The sequence below is a fragment of the Phodopus roborovskii genome, unplaced genomic scaffold, assembly GCF_943737965.1.
Source record: "Phodopus roborovskii unplaced genomic scaffold, PHOROB, whole genome shotgun sequence".
Taxonomy (NCBI): domain Eukaryota; kingdom Metazoa; phylum Chordata; class Mammalia; order Rodentia; family Cricetidae; genus Phodopus; species Phodopus roborovskii.
The window spans coordinates 18746130-18764522 of NW_026126469.1; the positions used below are offsets into that span (position 1 = coordinate 18746130).

At 45.6% G+C, this 18393-nt stretch overlaps 1 protein-coding gene across 1 annotated transcript in view; it reads left to right on the forward strand.

The window, feature by feature from the left end:
• The window catches only part of Slc12a8 (solute carrier family 12 member 8), a 92451-nt gene that overhangs the window by 20325 nt on the left and 53733 nt on the right, over window positions 1-18393 (forward strand). The window contains exons 5-6 of the mRNA XM_051191618.1: window positions 8081-8227; window positions 15632-16253. Of these exons, the coding sequence (XP_051047575.1) occupies window positions 8081-8227; window positions 15632-16253 (769 nt within the window). The remainder of the gene's footprint in view (window positions 1-8080; window positions 8228-15631; window positions 16254-18393) is intronic.

Sequence of the window (18393 nt, forward strand, 5' to 3'; positions counted from 1 at the left end):
AGAGAGAGAGAGAGAGAGAGAGAGGGAGGGAGAGAGAGAGAGAGGGAGAGGGAGAGAGAGAGGTTTATTCTTTCTTTGCTCTTTGGGGGCCTACCATCCAGCCCCCAAATAAATATAAGAAGGCTTATTCTTTCTTATGAATGCCTAGCCTTAGCTTGGCTTGTTTAGTTAGATTTTTTTTTTTTTTAATTTAAATTATCCCATCTACCTTTTGCTTCTGGACTTTTACTTTTCTCTATTTTTGTATATCTTTCCTTCTTATTCCAAGTCTGGCTGGGTATCTTCTGCTTTCCCTTTTTCTCTCTCCTCTAGACTTGATTTCTCCTATTATTTATTCTCTCTGCCTGACAGTCCCCCACCTATTTCTCTCTGCTGCCCAGCTAATGGCCATTCAGCTCTTTGTTAGACCAATCAGGCATTTTAGGCAGATAAAGTAACACAACTTCATAGAGTTAAACAAACACAACATAAAAGAATGCACACATATTTAGATTATTAAAACAAATACTGAACAGCATACAATATCCCACAGCAGTGCACAGACTCCAGTACAGGTGTACTTGTTTTTAGAGGTCATGACCTCAGCACAAAGGCAGGATGGGAAGGGAGAAGAGATCACTCAGGTCATGAGAGAGCTGGCCCAGAGCCCCAAATCTCAGGGGAGGAATGTTGGAATGTTTGTCCCCAGTTATATTCTCTCTCATTTACTCACACACAGTCACAGACACACAGTCACAGACACACACACACACACACACACACACACACACACACACAGACACACACACAGACACACACAGACACAGACACACACACAGACTCACACAGACACACACACAGTCACACACACACACATAGACACACACAGACACACACACAGTCACAGACACACAGACACACAGACACACAGACACACACACAGACACACACACAGACACACACACAGACACACACAGACAGAGACACACACACAGACACACACACACAGACTCACACAGACACACACACAGTCACACACACACACATAGACACACACAGACACACACACAGTCACAGACACACAGACACACAGACACACAGACACACACAGACACACACAGACAGAGACACACACACAGACACACACACACAGACTCACACAGACACACACACAGTCACACACACACACACATACAGACACACACACACACAGAGACACACACACAGACACACACACAGTCACAGACACACACACACAGACACACACACAGACACACACACACACACACACACACACACACACACACACACACACACACACACACACACACACACACGGGTTCACCTGGAGTCTGACCTTCATGGACCTCTTCTCGGTGGGGGTGAGAGTGTGGTTACAAGTGAGAAACTGAAAGCCTCAGAAAGCCATTGGAGCCAAGAAGGAGCACTTCCCTGGGGATCCCTGCTTGCCCTTTGTCAGCAGCTGTGTGGTGGGGAGGGGGCGGTGGGGGCGGGGCAGGCTCTGCTGGCCTGGAGAGCAGCTTCCTCTCCAGCAGCTACCTGCCTGGTACTCCCCTCACCTGTTAGAGACTGTCTGGAGAGAGGAGGCAGATTTCCCGCTGGGGTGTGGCTCTTTGGAGGGAAATCTCAGCATGGACATGGAAGAGACCTTGTAACTAAGGAAGAACATCACAGGACAGGTTAAAAACATCTCCAGACATACAGACTACAGCCTCCATAGCCTGTGGGTGGAAGGTCCTCACTCAGTAAACCTGTCAACAGAGGGAATGTTCTTAGGAATGCCACATGTCTTGGACGGTGAGACAAGTGGGTGAGGCCAATTGGCTTGGCTTGGCAAGCTTGGCTATGGTATGTGGGGATGCACGTATATACATGTGAAAGGTGAACCATGGGCTTTGGAGGGTACCCAAGAGACCATTTCCTGGAACAGGCAACTGTAAGGCCCATGAAGAAAAGCAAATGACCTTGGTTCTTGGAGGATACGGTGCACGAGTGGACAGGGATGGACCAGCAGGGAAAACTCCAAGAGTAGCCCCCCAAATCGTCCAAGATCTTTTCCCAGACTTCTCCCCTCTGCCCTAGCTCCCCCCATCCACACAGCTGCAGACAAAGGTCTGACCCTATTGCAGTGGCAAGCACTACATTCAGACAGTTGGTTGGACCGTGTGACCTTACCCCAGAGCCTAGAGAAGTTTGGCTTGTAGAGGTGTCTTCACTTTGATGGCCCATTGTCCTCATGTAGTTTTACTGCCATTCAGCCCAGGCTCACATCTCAGCTAGGTCTTGGTTCTAGGCTGGGCTGCATCTATTGGAGTTCCCCAATGTCACCTTAGACACAGAGCTGCTGGCTCTGGAATGCTCTGGTGCTGGTGGCTTGCATGCCCCTCCCAGTGCTGTTCTTGGATGGCTGTTGGTTGTCCTCAGTCCTTTACCATGGGTGCCTGGTCAGCTGATCTGTGTCTGCTGAGGTTCCCTGCAGCTTCTCTGATCTATTTCTGATTCTTTGTCTCCCCAACCCAGTTTTTCCACACCAGAGGAACTTCCCCTGACTTATGCTTTCTTCAAATATTTTACTGTATGTGGCAGTTGTGAAATAGCCTTTGAAATCACCGTGTGACACATGGCAGGAGGTTATTAAATTTTAACCTCTTCACACTCCTCACAGGGACATCTTCATAGGTGGAGACATTTATCTTAGGGACGCTTTGCCCCCCTTTGCGCCCTCCATGTTTAATTCAGTAAGAAAGCGGTCAATCCCACTATTCTCTGTGATAGAGGACCCGCCTAGAGAACAATATTTATGGAATAGATTATGTAAACTGGACACACTCTAGGAAGTGGGTATTTATAACAGGCTGAGAGGACCAAGAATCCTAAGACATGCCAGTTCACAAGATAAGAGCAAGTAAAGTAGGAAGAGGATGACAAAGGGTCTTTGTTACAGATGGAAATCCCCCCCAGAGTCAATCCTAATCCATTAGCTTCATGTACCCAGGAGGGACTCTGAAAGCCCATGACTGTTTCCCCATTGCATGGCTGGTGAGTGGCTGGGGGCCTCTGCTCACATCACAGGCAGTACCGCCTCTCAGAGACTAAGTGGACTTTGCCTCCTTGTGGGAACTGGCTATCAATCGAAGGCCAGATTTGGCTGGGATCAGCGTAAAGGAATTTTTGGGAAACATATTTCTGGAAATATGAGTTGAGAGGAAGCTGTGAGGTGGAGGCATTGACCTCTTAATTCGCCTGAACTTGTGGGTGATCTCCACTCTGACCCCAGCCCAAGGGTTCTGGAGGAGTCCCAGGGTGTATCTGTGGAAGGCAGCCCAAGATGAAGTCACTAGTCATCACCAGTCACAGAGATCACAGAGCCAGACGCTGACAAGGTTCCTGGGGTTCAGCCAGCACTGGAGAGATGCAGACTAGGGAGTCTCATTCCAGTGGATGGACATGCTTTAAATGAAAATAAAAAGTTACACATGTGTGCATGCATATGCTCACATGTGTGCATTAGATACTATGTGTAGTCATCTAGAGATGAGTGAGTATATAGGAGGATGTAGGTAAATTATAGCTAGATATAATGCCATTTTATACCAGGTACCTGAGCAATAGATTTAGATACCCTTGGTGTTCTAGAACCCATCCTCCATCCACACGAACGGATGATTTCCTAGCTCTTGGCTAAGAAGCAGTCAGATTTCTGAAGGACGATCCATTCCTGTCTTTCTGAAACATGTTTTCTAGGAGTGAGTGTAAAGGGTGCACTATCCTGTGCCCAGCTATTCACACTGACTATATGCTAGGATTACCTGGGAGACTTTTTACAATGGGTACACATGTCCCGCCAAGCACCCATTGAGTCAGAACCTCCAGGGTGATTCTTAGATAAGGGCTGAGAAGAGAATCACCAAGTTAGAACTTCAAAATGCTTTTTGATAAAGTTTCATCTCAGTCTTGTTGTTTTTTTTTTTTTTTTTTTTCCTCTTTCTTTTTTTTAAGTCATCAACATAGGATGCATTTGGTAGAGAAGATGCAAAGAAAGATTACAGATGGTTCCTCTCAGGATGCATGGGGGATCTCACAGAGGCAGTTTTCCTAGGAATTGTGGGAAATAGCCAGGACTCGGATCATGTAAAGTGCCCAGGTTTCACTGATTCCAGCCTCTGCTGTGGGTGAAGGCCGAGAGTGATTCTGCTGTGTTCCTAAGGAGTGCAGGGCGCATGGGTGAGGGAAACCACGAGCCTGATTAACGCTTCCACAGGGGAGAGAATCACAAAATGCTGGTAGAGCACAAGACATGATGGGAAACATCGATAACAGTGATTTCTAATAATTAAAGCAGTAAGAGAAGGGGAGGACAAGCCTGAGGAACGCCTGGCATTGAAACGAGATGCAGATGAGATCCACCTGGGTTGATCTGGCGCCTGTGGGGAAAGCAGTCCATGTGGAATGAAGGACAGCATGGCTGTGCAGGGACCCCGCTGCCTCTGTCCAGCCTCTGACCCCTTCCTCACATTTTGCAGGTTATGAGGTCCCCGTTTAATATTCAAAAGTTTGAAGGACCAGACCCTTTCCTGACACCCCTTTGCAGCCCTAACAGGTCACATGACTGAGGTGGGGTGGATGAATTCTTCAAGAGCAGTGCATGATGCAATGATAGAGAGATGGTCAGGGTCATGTGCAGGGTGGAGGGCACTGGTTATGCTCTGGCTGAACTGTTCCAAGTGAGGAGTCTGAACCTCCAGATACACTCATTTCTTTTCAATTTACTTCTGGAGGGGTCACATGCACAGAGGGCAGAGGACAACGTGTGGGCCCCAGAGATCAAATTCGGATTGCTGGGCTTGCAGCAGGTGCCTTTACCTGTGGAGGCATCTCACCAGCCCTGTTGTTTGTGTGCCTTCAAATCAAGCAGCCTGATTGGTACAGGACTTATCAGTCAGATTATTTTAGTGATAAGTTGAGATACAGGAAATAGGTTATCCAGGGCCTTGGGTTCAGTATGACTTGACCATGTGGACTTAGCCCATTGTTCAAGCAAGGAAATAAGACATAGTTCTTTACTGCTATGATAAAACCCTGACCAAAAGCAAGTTGGGGAGAAAATTTGCCTACAGGGTTCATTCCAATTATCAAAGCAAAGCCAAGTCAGAGGCTTGAAACAGAAACCAGCAAAGGAACAGAGCTTATAGGCTTCCTCCTCCTAGCTCGCTCTCTTAGGCAGCTCAGACTCAGCTGCCTAGGGATGCCCACGGCAGGCTTGGTCCTCTTACATCAACTAGCAATTACAAAAATGTCTCAGATATGGCCAAACTAATCTAGGCAGCCCCTACTTGAGACTTCCTTAGATAACCCTGGATTATGTCAAGTTGACACATGAAGCTAACTAGGACAATGGGAGATGGTGAACCTTCATCAAGAAGGCTGTACGTGACAAGGTGAAAATTACATCTAACCATCTGTCAGATTTATGCAAATGAGCTCTTGAAGGGCACATTTCAAGTCACCATGTCTGGAGTAAGGCAGTATGGAGACGGGGCGGCCAGTCATCAAAAAAGAGGGGCTTCCCAAGGTCCAGGTGAGGATTCATGAGGTGAGTTCAAGGCTCACCTAGTGCGTGGACAACTGCACTGGTCCCTTGCCAGTTGGCACCAAGGGGAACAGCTTTGTTCTCTCTTGCTCTCTCTCTTTACATCTGTGAGATGTATGGGTTGCGGATTACATCAATTAATTAACTTATTAATTAATTCACCATTTATTTACCTCTGCTGGGCACTGAGAATACTGGAAGCATGGGGTCTGATTGAAATCAACAGGTTGGTAGAGGAGACTGTGATAGGCCTCTCCTATCCTCAGCCTCATGACACTGGGGAAACCCCTGGTAGAGAAGTAAGATGTCTCACAGAGGAGATGGGTTTGTACTGCACCTTTTGTTTTTTTAATGTATGTACCCAAATGAGTTTGTGTGTGTGTGCATGCATAGGCCTGTGGAGGCCAGAGGGCACTAGATGCCCTGGTATGGGAGTTATAGGCTGTAATAAGCTGCCTGATGTGGGGTGCCCAGGTCTGAACTCAGGTTCTCTGCAGGAGCAGTAAGCACTCTTAACCACTGAGCCATCTTTCCAGCCGCCTTGTGCTGCTTCTTGATGCCCAGTGTTGGACAATGAGCACATTAGCTAGTGTGGACAGAGGATCCCAACAGTGAGTGTTGTGCAGGGTGTGGGGCTAGGGGAGTCGTGGACTGTGCAGGGTCCGCTTATCAACCAACAGAGGAGTCGTCACTGCTGCTTTAGGATCAGGGTTAAGTTTGTCACTCTGTCAGGGTCTTGGGCATCACTCAGAAAATGCAACAGCCTGACTGGAATCGTAGTCACCAATTCTCAAAGTGCGGTTTCTAGCCATTGACATCAATGTTACCTTGGAACCTTCAGGAAATCCACATTCTTAGGCCCCTGTCAATACTCCCTGAATCTGAAATGCTAAGACCAGGGCCCAGAAACCAGTGGTTCTAGAGACACTGAGATGAATCTAATGCCTGCCCAATTTGAGAACTAGTATATAGTCCATATAGGATATGAACTAACCAGAAATAGCAGGGGAATATAGCTCTGAGGCTGAGAAATAGCTGGGCAGCGGGAAGGTGCACCAGGGGAGTGCAAAGGGTCAAGGCTTGGTCTGACCAGCATAGCATGCCTGTAATCCCAGAACCAGGGAGTTGGAGGTAAGGAGTTCTGTGAATTAAGGACAACCTGGACTTACAGCAAGACTCTGTCTCAGCAGACAAAACAAATCAACAAAATTAGCAAATGCCAGGGTTAGGCCCTGGGAACGTTCAGATGCTTGCTCTGACTCTGCAGTCCTGATGGCTTGATTTGGAATCCCCAGAATCCATGTAAAAAGCCAGATGGATTGTCACAGACCATAATCCCAGAATTTCTACAGCAAGACGGGAGGTGGAGGAAAGAGAATCCCCCGGGAGCTTGCAAATCATCTAACCTAGAATATGCAGTGCAGGGCAAGAAAGAGAGACCCTGCCTCAAAGTGTACAGTGAGGGCTGATGTTCTGGATCATCTGATCTGCAAGGTGTACAGGGGTACAGCGCACCCCCAAATAAGTAGTAACTATTTGTAGTTAAAAAAAAAAGCCCGTGTTGGTCATTGAATAATTGTATTACTCACTTTCCAGTCCCTATCATACAATGCCTGAGATAATTAATTTATAAAGAGAAAAGTTAGGGTCAATGAGATGGCTCAGCAGGTAAAAAGACACTTGCAGTCAAGCCAGGTGGTTTCAGTTTGATCCCCAGGACCCACATAGTGGAAGGAGAGAACCAATGTTCACAAGTTGTTCTCCGTTTTCTACATGCATGTTGTGGAATGCACCCACACACCTCCACCCTAAGTAAATAAAGTAATAAAAGTCTTACTTAGCTTTGGTTTGGGGGTCTCATTCCATGACCCATTGTCTTGAATGTTAGGAAATTTGAGTACTTGTCTGTTACAGCTCTCCTCCTCCCCGCCCAGCTGTAGAACTCCCGTGCTCTCAAGGTTGATCAAACAAGGTTATTCTCATCACTTTCCGGTGTGCAGTGCCTGTACCTTGACCCCAGGTGTGGGTGGTGCATGACTTCCTCCTGTGCTTAGCCCATCCCCTGGCTTGGGTATATAAGCCCATTACTCTCTTTAATAAATGGCAGCAGCTTCCTCTTCACTTCTCGTGGTGGTCTGTTAAGTGTTTCAATCCCGACACCCTCCGCCAGCTTGGTACTCTAGCTGCATGGGTGCGGCACTTGAGCCTCTTGTAGGGATGCCAATGGCTACAGTGGTAATGGCTGCAAGCGTGTAGCATGGCAAAACTGTCTTCTCAAAATCAAAAAGGGAAGAGCCTGAGACCCCACCATCCCCTTCAAGGACACACCCCCTCACCTAAAGAACTCCCTCCCACCAGACCCTGCTTTCAACAGTCCAGTACTATTGAGTAGGTGGCACCCTGGGGTGGGGTGAGGATAAGGGTTAGCACAGAGGCTGCTACAGGACATCCAGGGTCAGCCTGTGGTAACGGAGCATCTGTCTCACACAGGTGTCTCTGGTTGGCTTCCTCTTCCTGTTGGGCTTGTACATCTCATCCTTGGCTTCCTGTATGGGGGGACTCTATGGAGCCCCCCGGATCCTGCAGTGCATCGCCCAGGAGAAAGTGGTTCCTGTACTGGCCTTTCTGGGGCAAGGGGTGAGTGGCTCATTTTGTTTGCATGCACTCTCTCTCCCTCTCTATCTTCCTCTTTCTCCCTTCCTCCCTCTCTGCCCCCCATTAGCTTTTCTTATTAGACTTTTTGATCAGTGTATCTGGTCTCTGGGGGTGGGGACAGAGTGGAGTGCAGAGGCCATATCCTTCAGCCCTATCCCTGGGTGAGTTGGCTAGTTACTTAGATAAAGCATCTTCCATATCATAGCTGCATAGCTTCCTGACTCTGAGCAGCAGGGAGCAGAACCCTCTCTTTCAATAGAAACAGACCCAGGACCCTCCAAGTTTAGCATAAAAGAATCCCTTGTTTAGGAGAAGCGCAAGCTCTGCTTTTTCTGGGCGGTAATGTTGATGGTAGTGATGGTGGTGACGATGATGGCGGTAATGATGGTAGTGGTGGTGATGGTGGTGGTGATGGCAGTGATGAAGGGGGTGGTGGTGGCAGCAGAAGCTCCACACTATGGGCTAAGGCCTCTCTATGAGTTATCATGGACCAAACTGTAACAGATACTGATTAACAAGCACGATTAAGTGAGGGCTAGGATGGTCAAAAGAGACTTTCCTTAAAAACAGTTGAAATAGACACTAGGAATCCCACTTCTCTGTAATGTGGTTTATAAGCTGTATTTTTTTTGTTTGTTGAGACAGGATTTCTCCATGTAACTCACTCTGTAGACCAGGCTGGCTTCAAATTCACAGAGATCCACCTGCTTCTGCCTTCTGAGTGCTGGGATTAAAGGCATGGACCACCATGCCCAGCTATATTTTTATTTTAAAAATTGTTAAAATACATACATGCAAGTGTTGTGTCTGTGTGTATGTCTGTGTGCTACTTGCATGCAGTATCTGTGAAGGCCACCAGAGGATGTCAGATCAGATCACCTGGCTGTCATATGGGTGCTGGGAACTGAACCCACATCCTCTGGAAGAGGACCAAGCACTTCTAACCACTGAGCTATCTCTCTAGGCACATCACTTTATTTATTTATTTATTTATTTATTTATTTATTTATTTATTTATTTATTGTAGGGTAGCTGGCCAGTGAGCTCTAGGAATCCTATCTCTGTGCTACCACCAGCCCATGTTGGGTTACAGGTACAAGCCTCCGTGCCCAGTTTACACGGGCCCTCATAATTAATTATGTGGCAGGCATTCACCAACTGAACTGTCTCTCCCCAGGCTCCCCACCTGGTTTCCAAATGAATTCTTCTATTTTTACACAACTGACAGTTCTGTTATTTTATAACTTGCATTTTTTTAAAAATTTCATATTGTTTAGAAAGCCATCTTTTATATTAATGTAAAGATTTCCTCATTCTCTTTCCTTTGTGTTGACATGACATAGTTTGTTTAATCAGTTCCCTATTGATTGATACTCATGTGATTGGCTTCCAGAAACAGTGTTGTAGTGGATAATTCTTTCTACTACTACAACTGTATCTCTATAATTGACATCTGTATTGGCAAATGTTTTAAATAAACCTTTTCCTGTATGATAATTTTTTCTTTATTTTTTGGCAATTTCATACATGTATGCAATGTATCTTGCTCATAGCCACATCCAAATCTCTCTTTCTCTCCCCTCCCCATCTCCCATTTTCTTGTCCTTTCCTCTTATTTGTAACCCACTGAGTCCAGTTCTTCCTGCTGGAATGTTGGCTGGTCTTTTTGGCTTACTCTTGTGCAGGTAACCTTAGTTACGGTTTGTGAGTGCAACAGCCATGCCAGTCCAGAGGACAGCATTACACAGTCCTCCTCCCATCCTCTGACTCTTACATCCTTTCCTCCTTTTCCAAGGTGTTCTCTTCGCTTTGTTTTGGTTGGTGGAAACATCCCATTTAGGGCTGAGCACTCAATAGTCACATATGTTTATGTGTCTCCACATTAACTGCTGCCCACTATAGAATGAAACTTCTCTAAGATTAAGAGCAGCACTAATACCTAATAATAAATTAGAAAGCAGTTTGATAACATGTCTGTTTGGCAAAACAACAGTAGTAGTTTCTCCCCTTAGAACCTATTACCTCCCCAGCCATGGACTTTTGACTGGTTCAAAGTAACAGACTTGAATTCTTTTATGTGGAGCACTCCTCAGATTCAATCAGAAAGTGGCTGACAACCTCCATAGCCAGTTTTCTCTCCCAGCAACCTGCATAACACCTTTTGGAACTATGCTACCAGGGAGGAAGTTCTGAGCTCAGTTCCAGCTTTATTCTCTATGTCCTGAAACCCAAATGGGAAGTATCTTTTAGTTACTTTTCTGTTCCTATAATAAAATACCATGACCAAAATCAACTTAAGGTAGAAGGAACTTATATTTGTTTACATTTTTTTTTGTTTAATAACCCATGCCTTCTAGGGAAATTATTATCCATCCATGCAGCATGGACATGCGTTACTTGTGTTCAAGCTCTTTCTTCAAAAAACATATATTTAAGTTAGCTTATAAAGTAGTGGTCTCCATAATGGGTTTTCATACATCCTTAGTTTTGGTTAACCTCCCCCCTTACCTTCTCTTCTCCTCTGCCCTTTTACCTCCTTTATTTCCTCTTCCTCCTTCTTGTCTTCCTGTCTCCCTTCCTTCCTTCCTGTCTCCCTTCCTTCCTCCCTTCCTTCCTGTCTTCTTTCCTTCCTTCCTGCCTTCCTGCCTTCCTTCCTTCCTTCCTTCCTGTCTTTCTCCTACCCCCCCCTTTTTTTTTTGAGACAGAGTTTCTCTGTGTAGCAGCCCTGGCTGTCCTGGAACTCACTCTGTAGACCAGGCTGGCCTCAAACTCTCAGAGATTCGCCTGCCTCTACCTCCTGAGTGCTGGGATGAAGCCATCACACCTGGCTCCCTCAAACCATGTGTTCTACTATCCTCTAACCCTTAAAGCTCCTTGGCTTTCAACTCTCATAGGGCCCTTCTAGCTTCCTGGCTTATATAGATGCACCAAATTATACACACAAATTTCCAAGTTTGAAGCTAGGATCCACACGAGAGAAAACATGTTGCATTTCCAGGGCCTGAGTGATCTCATTGGTGTGATATTTTCCAGTTCCATCCATTTTTCCTGCAAATTTCGTAACTTCATTTTTCTCAACATCTGAATAAAATTCCACGGTGTTTATGCACCACGTTTTCACTATCCATTCATCTGTTGTTGGACATCTAGGCTGATTCTGTTTCCTAGCTGTTATAAATAGCAGCAATGAACATGTGCTGATACTCCTGTAAAAAAGATAGAGTCTTTCGGGTATATGCACAGGGGTTAGGTATGGATTGCATCATGTGTGGTTCTATTTTTAGTTTTTTGAGGAACCTTGGCACTCATTTCCATAGTAGCTGCACCAGTTTACATTTCTACCAACAGAGAGTAAGCATTTCCCCTTTCCCCATCCTCACAGCATTTACTGTTTGTTTTCTTGGTTTCTGACTGGGTGAGGTAGAATCTCAGAAGTTGTATTAATTATATTTCTCTTATGGCTAATATGTGCACACACACATACTCAAAGAAAGAAAGAAAGAAAACAAAAAGAAAATTGACCTCATCACATGAATACTAGTGATTAGACCAGCCTGATGGTCAACTCATATCACAGACATTCAGAAGTACACTTTATTGATGCCCTAGGTGTCTCTCAACCCAATCAAATTGACAATCAAGATCGGATTCTGCTCCAGCTGTTGGATGTAGAACATTGATGAGGCTGTAGAAACATTCCTACCTAGGTCCCAGGCACCTTCCTCCACACTGTGGCCAGGAAGATGCCCTATAACATTCCCTGCCCAGATGCCACCACCACCACCTACCTCCACAGTGTGCAAAGGCCTCTTACCATCTAGACAGAGTCAAGGCATGGGGTGAGAATCCACGTACAAGTGTGAGTGCCCCCCTCCCCAAGTGTGGTCTACAAAGAGATGGGGGTAGGCCCTGACCTGGAAGCTATGCATGCATTAATGAGGAAGGCTGGTTGGAGGTGGTGGCACACACCTTTAATCCCAGCACTTGGGAGGCAGAGGCAGGCGGATCTCTGAGTTTGAGGCCAACCTGGTCTTACAGAGTTCCAGGATAGTCAACGCTACACAGAGAAACCCTGTCTCAAACAAACAAAACTGAAACCTGACCTTCCTCATTATCTTGTAGGTATGCCTGCCAAGGAAGAAGCCTAGACATATCCACTCATATTTGTGTTTTAGCTTTGTTTGCATTTGTAAATATTTAAACACAGTGTGTATGAACTTCATTTGCGCTGTTGCCTTGAGTGACAAGGACAGTGCTAGCAAGGAGCATGTCTATGACTCATTGTTTTTTTGAGACAGGGTTTCTCTGTGTAGCTCTGGCTGTCCTAGAATTTACTCTGTAGACAAGGCTGGCCTCAAGCTCACAGATCAGCCTGCCTCTGCCTCTGCCTCTCAAGTGCTAGAATTAAAGGCATGTGCCATCACTGCCCAACTTCTATGGCTCATGGTTAAGTGAAATGTTTTGCCAGTGTACAGTAGAAATGGCCCCTCAGGATACCAAGATTTCTGTTCCCTTTATTATGAATGAAGTTGATTATCTAGCTGTTTCGGTCCCCCCCCCATCATTAGGGTTATTTTCAATTTCTAGAAGCTCTTTGTTAGGAAGGTTAACTGGGTGTGATCTGTATTAGGGATATTTCTCCCAGCTTGTCACATGTCTTTTAACATTGGAAGCTTCCCTCATCTCCTAAAACCTTCTTCATATATGATTGGGTTATTTTTACTTTTCTTAATACAGAACATTAGAAACTTAAACACATCTTTGAGTTATAGTGAACATAATAGAAAATGTCATGAGATCATTGTCAACAGCCTTAAGAATAACCACGAGGCAAGCACCTTGTAGCTTCCACCCATGAGCCCTGCAAGCCTGACTCCCTCCCTGCCTACCTCCCCAGTGAGGCCCTTCCCTTTCACTCCAAAACCCCTGACTTCTGGGATAAGCACTTCCTTGCCCTGTGTATGGCTTTTCTCAGGGGTCGGCAGGGTTTTCTCAAGTGTCAAAGAGCACATACCTTAGACATTGCAAGATCCATGACCTTAGCCACCTGTGCTTTGTTAGCCATTGAAGCTCATAAACTGCCACAGAGTACCCAACACTTGACCAAGGCCACAAATCTAAATTTGTTTTTGTTAATGGATGAAAACAAATCTAAATTTTATGTGATTCATGAAACAAAACATTATTCTTTTGATTTTCCTCCAGTTGTTTAAAAAATGCAAAGCTACTTTGTAGCTCATGGCATAAACGGTCCCTGGGATTTGGCCCAGGGACTTCGGCTTACAAGTGTGTTCCCTCCATATACATCTCTAAACAGCTTGCCTGACTCTGAGACCTTCAAATTCAGGTGAAGCATTCCTTGTCTTTATTGTCCGGGGCCAGGGCTTTTCAGGTGTGGGGGTTTGGGATACTTCTGTATTTATAATGCAGTATCTTTGGGGCCAAGTATAAACACCCAACTCATTTATGTTTCATGTACACCTAGCCACATAGCCTGAAGGTAATTATAAACAGCATTTTTAGAAATTTTAGGCATGAAACAAAGTTTCATGGTCTGGGATTTCTCAATTAAATTTCCGTACAAATCAAATACAGACTTTGTAGAATTTTCATCATTTCAGATACAGAACCCTTATACTGAGGATATGCAGTCTATACGTGGAATTATGCACATGTGAATGAGTGTGTGTGTGTGTCCGTCCGTCCGTGTGTCCTTCTATGCTACACTCCTTCCCTCATCCTCATGTTTCTGAGCTCTTCCTCTGTAGAAGCATCTTATTATTGGGAGGTTTTATGGATGAGCCTTGTTCTGGATGTAAATTTAGGCCAACCCCAAACTTGCATTCCTGTTATCAGAATTTATTTATTTGTATATTTATTTATTTTTTTGGTTTTTTTAAGACAGGGTTTTTCTGTATAGCATTGGCCATCCTGGAATTTGTTCTGTAGATCACGCTGGCCTTGAACTCAGAGATTTGCCTGCCTCTGACTCCTGAGTGCTGGGATTAAGGGTGTGCACCACCACCTCCAGCTTCTATTACTGAAATTTCTTACCTGTCTGTCTTCACATCCTGAGTAACACCCGACCCTTTCCCTGGGTCCTTGTACTAATCAGTGCTGCTGTAGAGATGCTGAGGCATCGAATCCTCTGTATTTTCACATCTGCCATTCTCATGGGAATTTGGAAAACAGGCATCTTTACCTGCTGAGCCACTGCACCTTCCCTGTCTGTCTGTTTCCAATTATGTCGTAGGGATTCACTGTCTATTTTCCATACCTTTTTATCGGAAACTTCGTTATGTGTTTCTAAGGACTTAGTTTATTTGCAGTCATTTTATTGTTAGAATCTGTTAATAAATGCTCCCTCAAACTAGTTCTCAAACATTATAAAAACTTTTGCTTCCTCCTTCCTCTCCTCCTCTCCCCCTGTCCCCCTTTCCCCTTCTCTCCTTTTTAAGGACTGTTCTGGGGAGGGAGTCTTAGTTCAGTATGGCTCTGATTCACAGCTTAGAAGCCTCGGCTGGTTTCAGAGGGGGTCCTGGGAATGTTTTAGGCTGTAAGTTCAAAGCTGGGAGCTGCATACATAAAGTTGATGACTAAAGCCATGAACTGGGCAAAGAGCCTAGTGAGTGAGTCTAGGTGGAGAAAAGGGAGTGGTCTGGAGGACAAGGCATGGGACCACTTTGGATGCAGTCTCTGAGGCTTGGGGAGTGGGTTAGGAAGACAGAGGGAGCAGCTGGTGGAGGTGGTGGCAAATGGAGAGAAGGCAGGTGAAGAGTCACACACAGAGGGGAGGGCAGCTGGGTCAAATGAATTTCCTCAGGTGAAGAACAAAGGACCGAGAGATGAATGCAGCTTTGGCTCCTGAACCACAAGTGACTGTGATAGTTTCCAGGAAAGACAGTTAAAACATCTTCCCACATCCATGCCCTCCTCCATGAATGCCAGACACATGTGTGTGTGCATGAGCATATGCACACATATGTTAGCAGAATCTGCTGTATGTTCTGGGTGCACTTGCACAGCTAGTCCCTGAGCTGTCCCTCAGCCTGGTGAGCGGGAGGTCAGTGTTTTTTAATCAAATGGGGGCCTCCTATTTGGGGGAGTTGAAACACCAAGACTTCCAAAGTTGTATGGTCAGGACCACGTCAATAGTAAGGTGGCCCGTGCCTCTAGTGTTTAGGACTGTGCTGGGTTTGCATCTGCATGCATTAGCTCAGGTCTCCCATTCACCCCTTGAGTTGGATATCTCTTTTCCAATTTAATGTGCTGAGAGGTTCCTGAGACATTACATTTAATTTTTTTATTTTGTCATTTACTTGTAACATTTCTGAAGCTTTCTATCTGAGATTTCATAATTCTGTATTTTTGTTGTTGTTCTTGTAGAAAGGGCCAAATAAAACACCGGTAGCAGCCATCTGCCTGACCAGCTTGGTGACCATGGCCTTTGTCCTTGTGGGTCAGGTGAATGTTCTGGCGCCAGTTGTCACCATCAACTTCATGCTGACCTACATCGCGGTGGACTATTCCTTCTTCGCCCTCTCCATGACTCCCTGCAGTCTCCCCCAGTCTCCTGAAGCGGTGCCCAGAGAAGGTCCAGATGCTCTGCCCTGCTCTGAGCACCTGCTCCAGGACAGGGCTCCCAGCTACGGCTCCGGCACCCCTGCTGGGAGCCTCTCCGAGGGTACCCTGCTAGAGTTCACCAAGGACATGGATCAGCTGCTCCAGCCCACAGAGAGGCATGACAGTTGTCAGCTTGGGTCAAGACAGGGAAACTGGGTCCCGAAGAGGCAGAAGGGGAAAAGCAAGAAAGCCGCCAAGCGAACCCTGCGAGATAGCTTCCTCTTGGACTTGGGGTCTCTGTCCTTTCCTGCAGGAGCCTCTGGCGGGTTGCCTGCTGCCTCCTGGGAGGAGCAGGAGTCCCATCACAACCAGCAGGCTTCTAGGAGTGAATCACATGACCAACTTGTCCCAGATCCGTGCAACCAGCCTAGAGGGAATGGAGAAGGTAAGTGCTTTGGAATTGTGCTGGGGACTCCTATTTTGGGGTGACCACTATTTGCTTCCCGTAGCCCAGTTATTATACCCCAGTTTCCGTAACTTTTGGCAATTTTAATATTTATTTCAAAATGTTAGAATTTAGGTGCCAGTTAAATTATTTATAATTCTACCCTGTTATTTATACACTAGCTCATTTTAGACACAATTTCTATTTGCATGTATAATAGCTAGGGGCCGTAGTTAGAAACTGAGTGTCATTTTCCTTTTAGTTAAAATTCAGCTGAAGCTTAAACGCCGCGAATCAGACTAAGTTATCCTTTGCCGGGGACCCTTCTGAATGCAAGGACTCACTGGGTTTTGTCGGCAGAAGAGGACTCTCTTAACACAGGCAGCAGGGATGAGGGGGTGGTAGTAAAAAAGAGTCTAGCATTTCTTAAACCTACAAGGACAGTGTCACAGAGAAAGTAATTATAGAACATGAGACATCCCGAGGGAAAGAGAAAACATCACCTTTGAGGACCTGTCATAGCCTAGTGCTGTATATCTTGCTATAGTTTTGATCCAGAATGTTGTCCAAAGGTCCATGTTAGATGCATGTCCCCGGGATGGTGCAATAGTATTATTAGAGCCTTTAAGGGGAGGGTCCTAATGGGAGGTCTTCAGGTCGTCGGTGGTATGCTGCTCAAGGCCATCTGGGGCGCTGGTGCTCTCTTTGTTCTCCTTAGCTCTTTGGCCCATGATATAAGCAAGTTTTATTCTATCACACGTTCCCAACATGGTAGGATAACTCTGCTACAGGCCCAAAGCAGTGGGGCCAGCTAGTCATGAGCTGACACCTCCAAAACCCTGGGCCAAAACAAACCTTTTTGCTTTAAAAGCTGGTCAATTAACTAACTTTCTATCATGATGACAACATGCCCGAGAAAACGGCTTAACGGGGAAAATTTTATTTGGGCACCATTTCAGAGGGTTCTGTCCATATCAGTTGACACCATTGCCTGTGGCAAGGATGAGGTGTCACAGCAGAAAGGCACAGCAGGAGAAGGCTGCTCACCTCTCAGCAGTCAGGAAACAGAGAGGAGAACAGAAGAGAACCAGGGACAGGATATAACCTAGTAACACACTGTCCAGTCAGACCCCACTTCCTAAGGGCCTATTCAGTACAGACTCATCAATGAATTAATTGATTCAGTCACCCCCCCACCTCCACCCCACCCCCACCCCCTGCCAGTAGCTCTGCCTGGCTGGGCCAAGCCCTCAGCAGATAAGGCTTTTAGGAGGACACTTCCTATTCAGATCATAATTGATTGAGTCAACCATCTCTTGTGTTTGTTACAGCAACAGAACCTGACTCATACATGTCTATCACTTCATGTAGTATAATAGATACCAGCATCTTCCTATTCACAAATGAAGACTTCCAGTGAAGTCATAGACAAGTTTGAGCAGACTCTTTGCACAATTTGATATCACGTGATCTCCAGGTGACTGTGTGTGTTTGATGCCTACATACTTTGCGTTATGCCATCTCTGTACAGATAGGCATGGGCAGAGGATGAGACAGAGGTCATAGAAAGAGACATCTAAAAAAGAGCATTGTGTTCCCCTACCAACTAGCTTTTCCTTCTTCTAACTTGGTGTAACACTTTGAGTGGTAGGAGTGTTATTAAAACATAAAGCGTTATTTTATTTTGATCAAAATCATAAGTGTATAGTTTAATAAGTCAAATGGCATTAAAAGTCACACTGTCAGAAACAGTGGTTCCCATATTCTCATACTGTCCTCCTTTATTCTTCACAACCCCCAGCCCCACACTCCCACTGAAGAACTTAAGACACAGCTGAAAAGTTTCTTCATCTGTTAGCCTTTCTGTGATTAGATAATATATTTGTATTGCCCCTTTTTTGTTTGTTTGTTTTATGAGTCAGAGTCTCACTGTGTAGCCCAGGCTAGCTTAGAACTTGTAGACCAGGCTGGCCTAACACTCACAGAAATCCCCTGTCTCTGATCCCTGGGCTCTTGGGATTAAAAGTTGTATGCTACTATGCCCAGTAGATTATAAACAATCCCTTTTCCACACATCAGAGCTAGCGATGTGTGTGTGAAGAATTTCCAGCATTATGAATTTTGGGGGTAGGCAGGAGGA